At 34.8% G+C, this 8,846-nt stretch overlaps 1 protein-coding gene across 2 annotated transcripts in view; it reads right to left on the bottom strand.

Annotated features, from left to right (window-relative positions):
* Nucleotides 1-8,846, bottom strand: part of OLA1 (Obg like ATPase 1) — a 174,435-nt gene that overhangs the window by 151,014 nt on the left and 14,575 nt on the right. For both annotated transcript variants that reach the window (XM_032292921.1, XM_032292920.1), the window contains one exon: nucleotides 3,457-3,600. In XM_032292921.1, the coding sequence (XP_032148812.1) occupies nucleotides 3,457-3,600 (144 nt within the window). The remainder of the gene's footprint in view (nucleotides 1-3,456; nucleotides 3,601-8,846) is intronic.

Here is an 8,846-nt window from a genome sequence, read left to right as displayed (position 1 = left end):
CAAAAAAAAAAAAACAAAAAAAAAACAACAAAGAGAAATGAAAAGACTTAAGGAGAGGTTTACTGGAGGGGGTCTAGGAGGCTCTTTAATAGAACCTCATCAATCTTCCAGGAGAACTAGAAGCAATCCCGTTTCACTCTGAACATGGATGAGAAAGTATATAGTTCCATCCTGTGACCACAAGGGGAAGATAACCTTATGATCAAGCTAATAAAGTGAGCTGAAGGGAGAAAGAAGCCAGGCTCTTGATGATATTGCTGAGCTAAACACTGCGCTACCTGTTACTCAGCTCTTTAAGCCATTGTGTTAAGTGCAACCAAATTCATCCTAAATGATATTTCTAACAACTAAAACCACCCATATGACAAATATGAGATTGAGATAGTTTGGATGTTCTGTCACCTCCAAACCTTATGTTGAAATGTGATCCCCAATGGTGGAGGTGGGGCCTGGTGGGAGGTGTTTGGGTCACAGGGGCGGATCCCTCATAAATGTCTTGGTGCCCTCCCCACAGTAATGAGTGAGTTATTGCTCTGTTAGTTCACCGGACAGCGGGTTGTTTAAAAGAGTCCGGTGCCTCTCTCCTCAATCTCTTGCTCCCCTTTTCTCCATGTGACACATCTACTCTTCTTTTCGTCTCCTGGCCATGAGATAAAGCTTCCTGAGACCTCGCCAGAAGCCAAACTGATGCTGGTGCTGTGCATGTATGGCCTGCAGAGCCATGAGCCAAATAAATCTATGCTCTTTATAAATTACTCAGTCTTGGGTAATCCTTTATAGCAATGCAAAATGGACTAATGCAGAAGTACAGTAAGTAGCATGCATATGGGTAGAATGACACTAAATTTGAAGTGAGAAGCCTTGAGTTCTATTTCTGGTTGACATAACTATAAGTGTGACCATGAACAAATTATTTCATCTTTTTAGGCTTCAAGTTTCTTTTTATGAGGAAACTAGACAGGAAGATCTTCAGCTCTGAGATTTTATTTTCTATGAAAATGAGCTTCTCAATTCTGATTTGTGATTTATGGCTAGGATAAGGTTTAAACTAATATAATATCTCAAAAAATTAAAACTTGAGAATTAATTCCAACATTTCTGATGTATTACACCAAAGATTTCATGACTACTTGAACAAAATGCTTTCAGAATAAAACAATACTTTAAAACTCACGAGACTTAAATGATGTTAAAAATCTTTTTAATCACTATGCTATAATGAACACAGACTACCAAAAATATTTATAAATATTCTTCAATAGAAACAGGCTAGTGGGGCTGGGCGTGGCTTTGGCGGGCCAAGACAGGAGGATTACTTGAGCCAGGAGTTCAAACCAGCCTAAATGGCAAGACCCCAACTCTACAAAACGTTTAAAAATTAGCCAGGCACAGTGGCATGTGCCTGCAGTCCCAGCTACTCAGGGGGCTGAGATAAGAGAATCATCTGACTATGTCCAGGGGTTTGAGGCTACAGTGAGCTATGATCACAGCACTGTACTCCAGCCTGGGCAACACAGCAAGATTCTGCCTTAAAAAACAAAAAACAAAGAAGGCCAGGTACAGTAGTTCCCGCCTATAATCCCACCATTTTGGGAGGCTGGTACTGGAGGAGTGCTTGAGGCCAAGAGTTCAAGACCACCCTGGTGCAACATAGCAAGACCCCATCTCTATTTTAAAAAGAAAAGAAAGGAAAAAAAAAAAAACAAAAAACTGAACAAACACATGATCCTACTTTAGATGCAAGAAAGCATATTATTGGAACAACTGAAAAAAATCTAACTAAAGTCTATGAACAAGATGGTAATATGGGATCAGTGTTAATCCCATAGTAAACCATCCTGATTTTGATGGTTTCCTATGGTTATGTGGGAGGATGTCTTTGTATTTAGTAAATGCAAACTAAAGAATTAAAGTATAACATGGCATCATGTCTATAACTTATTCTCAAAGGTTCAAAGAATCTGGATATACAAGGGTATATAAGCACTCATGTACTTTTGCAGCTTTTATATAAATTTAAAATCATTTAAAAATAAAAAGGTTTTAGAAAAGACAGTGAAATCAAGACACTGAAGTCAGGCTGAGGAGCCAATCTGAGGGATATAATTTGAGCATCAAATCAATGTTTGTGACAGATTAAAACCAATTAAATAACACTAATCTGAATAAATACATGAAGATGAGAAAGCTCTTCCTTCAGTACAATATTAACAAATGAAGGAGGAATAATAAAATTACAAAATCACCATGTAAGAATCCACATAGTAAAAATGAATTCATCAAAAAAAAAAAAAAAAAAAATCAATGGATGCTACAACTAGTAAGTGAAAGTGGGAAAAGTGAATGAGTTCAGTACATAATTTGTAGTTAGAACTCGCAAAAATTGCTGATAGACTGGATATGGGTGAGGGGAGAGAAGAATCAAAGATAAATTGTGGGCACTGATTTAAGCAACTAAGGAAACGATAGTGATATTTATTGAGTTATGGCAGTCTTGAAGAAGAATTTGGTTCAAGAAGGTGAAATCAAGAGGTCATTTTGGACATGTCAAGTCTAAGGCTCCTATTCAGACATCCAAGTGTCAATATTAAAAAGGCAGTTAGAGATACAAATCTGGAGTTCTGCCGAGTTCAGGACATGAGACAGGAACTTGGGATTTATCAGGACATTAAAAATAGTAAAAAGTGAAAAACAAACTAAATTTTCAATAAGCAAACGGTAAACTGTGCTACATTCATATAATACAACAGTAAATATATTAGAAATTATTATTTAAGTCTGTATTGTTTAATCCAGAAAGATATTAATAATATCTCAAGTAAAACAAGTATCCTATTTCTGTAAATAAGTGTGCACATAGTTGGGAAATTATGGAAGGATATATCCCCAAAGTATTTACAACTGTTACATCAAAGTAGAGGAAGTAGAGCTGGTTTTCACTCCTCTCATTATACATTTTCCTACTGTCTGAATTTCCTGCAACGAATTTAAACTATCTTTTTTCTTGATCAAACAGTTTTACCTATGTTTTCTAATTAAAGATATAATACATGCTTATTGTAAAAAATTCAAACATAGAGGAATATAAGAATAAAGTAAAAATCACCTAAAAATTCCACTAGCCAGAGATAATCATCAGTCTATGATCTTCATTTCATACATTTTTCTATGCATATAAACAAACATATAATTTTATATGAGTAAGATCACAAAATACAGACTAATTACTCCTCTACTTCATACTCCCCAGAAAAAAATAACTTTAATGTTAACAACTGAGTAGGCCCTTCTACACCCTTCTCCATACTCTGCATTACTTTTATAATCACCCAAAACAATAATGTTACATTCATTTTGAAAGAAAAACTCTTCTACATGACTTTAAACATATCACAAACATATCTGCTCAGTCCACACAGAGCCACCAAGTAAAAAATAGCATTAAATATCTCTTACCTTGCTGGTTTGTGGTACTGGCAAAGAAAGTCAAACCTTTCATCTGGCACAGGTACTCTGCTCTCATTAGGATCAATAGTGCAGAATGGGAAGTTTTCTGCTGAAGCCTGACTATTGGTTAATACATTGAAGAAAGTAGATTTCCTATAACGAACAAAAGCAATTTCAATGAATTCTTAAGTTAATACCAAGAAAAACTTATCTCACTCCAATTTCAATGCTCGAATAAGATCCATGAGAAATATAAAACCAATCTAGAAAGACAGGGTAAAAGGAAGAATACATTTTTTACTAACAGAAGTGAATGAAATTTACAACAGTAAAGTGGCAGCTCATGACTTATAATTAGGTTATGCCCCTATCACAGTCTATTTGAAACTTGAAAAGCATGTTCTCAAAGAATCTTTGTAATAGAGTTTCATGTCATACTACAAAATCTATTTTTTCCATAATATACCTGATCGTACCAGTATCACTTCATCTATAACTAACATAACCTTCTCTAACATGAAATGTAGAAGACATGTCTAGTTGAGTCAATGACTTTCCAAAAATTTTGAATTGGGAAAGAGATGCTAAATGTCTGATATCTGATAGGAAGCGGGAAGTAGGGACACAGAACTGCCTTCTAATCATTAGTATGAAAGGATTACTAGCAAGTCTAGAATTGTGAATTATGAAAGTCAAAATATAAATTTTATTCAAGGTATGACTTAAATCAAGAAAATATAATATCTATTAATATGAAATAAACTAGTCACTACTTTTCTTTTTTTTTTTTTTTTTGAGACAAAGATTTTCGCTTGTTACCCAGGCTGGAGTGCAATGGCGCGATCTCGGCTCACCGCAACCTCCACCTCCTGAGTTCAGGCAATTCTCCTGCCTCAGCCTCCTGAGTAGCTGGGATTACAGGCACGCACCACCATGCCCAGCTGATTTTTTGTATTTTTAGTAGAGAAGGGGTTTCACCATGTTGACCAGGATGGTCTCGATCTCTTGACCTCATGATCCACCCGCCTCGGCCTCCCAAAGTGCTAAGATTACAGGCGTGAGCCACCGCACCCAGCCGTCACTACTATTCTAATCATTTGACTGCTATCAAGTAATATGTGCTCAGAGAAAGCCAATTCACATTAATATCAGCCATGTTTTTTAAAAAATGTGATAATACTTTATCATTCATGTTTTAAAAATATGAAAAAAGAAAATTTTTAAAATAAACAAATATGATAATACAACACCAAATATAATATAGAGTAAAATCCAAACAAAATTTAAAACTCTTAGTGGCCACCTTTTAAGAATACTAGGTGATCAATTTTTTGAAGACTGTTAAAGTGGTTACCATGTCCTTCCTATAAAAACTGTACTTTCAGAATAACCAATAGTTATGAAAAGAAAATTATTTTATAGACATATTCCAGCCAATAAATGAGAAAAGAATAAAAACATAGAATGGCACCATTTTTGCTACCCCTAACAAATTAATGGATCTAGGTAATAATTACCAATGATAGTACTGCAAAAGGAGGAAGAAAAAACAGTACCTCCTGAAAGAACCATAAACATCATCTGTCATCTTAATCTGATCAACACTTTACATGTTACTGCTAGTTTATAGGAAATATAGAGGACAGAACATATTAAATGATACCACAGGGATAAAATCCAGACTCTTGTAAATCTAACAACCAGATTTCTTAACAGGTCATCTGGGGGCTGGAAAGAAGCGGGAAACTTCTGCTTCTGGATGAGATGCAAAAGCTAACAGCAGACCAGCAATCCCACCCAGAACTAGAAAAGCCATCTAAAATGCAGGATACAGAAGTCATCTGTTTGAAGGGACTGGGATTCTGAAAACGAAAAAAAATTGGAAGAAGTGATTTGACCTCTATAGCCACTTTTACCCTGGGGACCTGTGTCTGTTCTGGGCAAAGGAAGGAGGCAAGGATCCAGACTTTATACCCATGGAAAGCTGATGCTGAAGGAGAAGGAAACCAGCAAAACATTTGGAGGAGACTTGGAGAACCTCAGGCATACCACCAGTTTCCCCACTCAGGGTCTTTTCCTCAAGGGAAAACTACAAAAGCCTACTCAAGTAATTGGTAACACAGACTGGCCCACTCTCCATACCCTCTTCCTCTCTCCATGAAAAAAATTAAAAATAAAGAATAATAGTTAAGTTGCCAGAACAGTCCATGAATCCTTATTTATCAAATGCAATGAAAATACTGTCTACCTATAATGGAAATATTACAGAATAATGTTGTAATAAAAGTACTTAGGACAAAATTTAAATCTATTAATTTAAACATTTATAGGACACTTGGGCCTAATATTATGAAGGCAAAATAAAATGCTAATGCATTTTTGCATACTGTAATTTAAAAATCACTCATTGCTATTACCACAGTCAATTGCAATTCTAAAAAGGCCATAAGTTGTTTATGGAGTTTTTTTCAAATTTATGGCTGTTATTATGTATAGTATATTATATTGTCTACCTGGACAAAAATACGTTTTGTGATTTTTTAAAATGTATCCCTTAAAACATATTATATGGTAAAACATAGCAAAAGAAAGTTTCTTAGGCAGAAAATATTCTTACACACATTCTAACTAAACTTAGAAGACAAATGTCCATTTTCACAGACTGTCTCATTTTAGATGAATTTTAAATTTCACGAAATCCTAGTCATCTGTAGCTTCTCACAGCTTTGTAGGTATAAAAAAGTAAAAAGAAATAAGGAAGAAAGAAAAAGAAAAATTTCTAAGGATCATATAGGCTTCGGTGGCAACTAAAGACATTTTGATCTATTCAAATCTATTAAGAAAAGGCTTGCAAAAGCAAAGAATTTGAAAGTTTTGGCCTATGCCTTAAGTGTTAAAGCCTGTAGGCTTTTTGTAAAATGACAACTTTTTAAACACACACACACACACACACACACACACACACACACACACTCTTAGATCCCTTGAGGTTAATATTAAAGCTTAAAAGTAGGAGAAAGATTCAAAGTTATAGGAATTTCTCTCATGCAAGAATGGGTATATATAACTTATTTCAGCAATGATAGCATTAAAAGAAAAAAAGAAAACAGTGACTAGACTAAACGTGTGGCCCCTAGACTTAGGACCTAAATACTTTATTTTGGAAATTATTATATTACTCTATTAAGTAAATCTGGCTAAAAAGATGTTTTATGTAAAACTTTACACAAAGGTGCAGCATGTAATGAGAAGTAGCGATACCAGTGGAAATTCCCACAGCATTCTGAATCAACCATTTATATATAACATCCATCCAAAACATGGGATAAGAAGTAGAAAGTCCTTTCAAAATGTTTTCAATTTAGATATAACTAAACTGTTAAAAGCATCTATCTGGTAAATACGTAAGATGATAGAAATAAATACCAATGCATGTATACATGGGTGAGTATAATTACATATTTCCTAACTCAATCAGACAAGAAGGCCTAAAAACAGTAACACTATAGCAGCAATGATCACACCTAGAGAAATGTCTATTCTGAACAGATTTTCTGCAAAGAAGAGACACAAATGGCCAAAAAAATATGAAAAAATGCTCAACCACTAATCACTGGAGAAATGCAAATCAAAACCACAATGAGATATAACCTTACAATTATTAGGATGGCCACTATCAAAAAAACAAAACAGCAAGTATTGGCAAGAATTAGAACTCTGTGGACTGCTGGTATACATGCAAAGTGGTACAGACACTATGGAAAACAGTTTGAGGTTCCTCCAAAAAAAAAATAAATAAAAGTAGAATTACCATATGATCCAGCAATTACACTTCTGGTTATATATCCAAAAGAGGATCTCAAAGAGATATTTGCACACCAATGTTCATGGTGGCATTACTCATAATAGCCAAGAGGTAGAAGCAAATGTCCATCAACAGATGAATGGATAAAGAAAATGTTATCTACATACAATAGAATATTATTCAGCCCTTAAAAAGGACATTCTGTCACATGCTACAACATGAATAAACTTTAAGGACACTATGCTGAGTAAAATAAGCCCATCGCAAAAATACAAATAACTTATGATTCCACTTATATTCATATACTCATATATTCTACTTATACTCATATGAGATATCTGGAGTAGGCAAAATCATGTAAACAGAAAGTAGAATGGTGGTTTCCAGGGGCTGTGGGGAAAGAGAAATGGGAAGTTGTTCAATGGGTACAGAGTTTCCCATATGCAAGACGAAAAAGTTCTAGAGACCTGTTATACAACAGTGAATATAGGTTAACACAATTGAACTGTACATTAAGAATGATTAAGATGGTAAATTTTATATTACTTTTTTTTTTTTGAGACAGATTTTCACTCTGTCACCTGGCTGGAGTACAGTGGTGCCATCTCCACTCACTGCAACCTCAGCCTCCTGGGTTCAAGTGATTCTCTTACCTCAGTCTCCAGAGTAGCTGGGACTACAGGTGTGTGCCAGGACAGCCAGCTAATTTTTTGTAGTTTCAGTAGAGACGGGGTTTTGCCATGTTGGCCCGGTTGGTTTTGAACTCCTGACCTCAAGTGATCCTCCCGCCTCAGCCTCCCAAAGTGCCGGGATTACAGGTATGAGCCACTGTGCCTGGTCATATATTATGTGTTTATTAACATAATTTCTTTAAAAAGCATCAAACTCAAATGGATAAATACTATACAAAATACCTAACCAGTACTCTTCAAAAATAAATCTTTAAAGGTTATGAAAAATAAAACATTCAGAAACTATCGAAGATTGGAAGAGACAGGAGACATGAGGACTAAATGCAACATAGTATTTTACACTGGAAAAGAAAAAGGACATTAGTGGGAAAACTGGTGAAATCCAAATAAAGTCTGTAGTTTAGTTAATAGTAAAAAAGTAAATACAGTTAACATTTGAACAACACTGCTTTAAAATGCATGTTCAAAGTGCATGTGTCCACTTATACATAGATTATTTTCAATAAAATTTACAGTGAGTATGCCTGCCCCTCCTTCCTCTCTATCTTCTGCCTCTGCCACCTGAGACAGCAAGACCAAACCCTCGAACTCCTTCTCCTCAGTCCACTCAACCCACTCAACATGAAGATGACAAAGACCTTTATGATGTTCCACTTCCACTTAGTGAATATTAACTACATTTTCTCTTCCTTATGATTTTCTTAATAACATTATTTTCTCTAGCTTAGTTTATTGTAAGAACAGAGTATAGGATAATATAAATAAAAAATAAAGCTTAATCAACTGTTTATGTTATTGGTAAGGCTGAGTCAATAGTAGGTTATTAGCAGTTAAGTTTTGGGGCAATCAAAAATTACACACAAATTTTTTTTTTTTTTTTTTTTTTTTTTTTTTTTTTTTTT

Source organism: Sapajus apella, unplaced genomic scaffold, assembly GCF_009761245.1.
Source record: "Sapajus apella isolate SASKATOON/1434 unplaced genomic scaffold, GSC_monkey_1.0 scaffold28, whole genome shotgun sequence".
NCBI classification, from domain to species: Eukaryota; Metazoa; Chordata; class Mammalia; order Primates; family Cebidae; genus Sapajus; species Sapajus apella.
The sequence above is the reverse complement of the archived record's forward strand: the minus strand, read 5'-3'. Positions and strand labels throughout refer to the sequence as shown.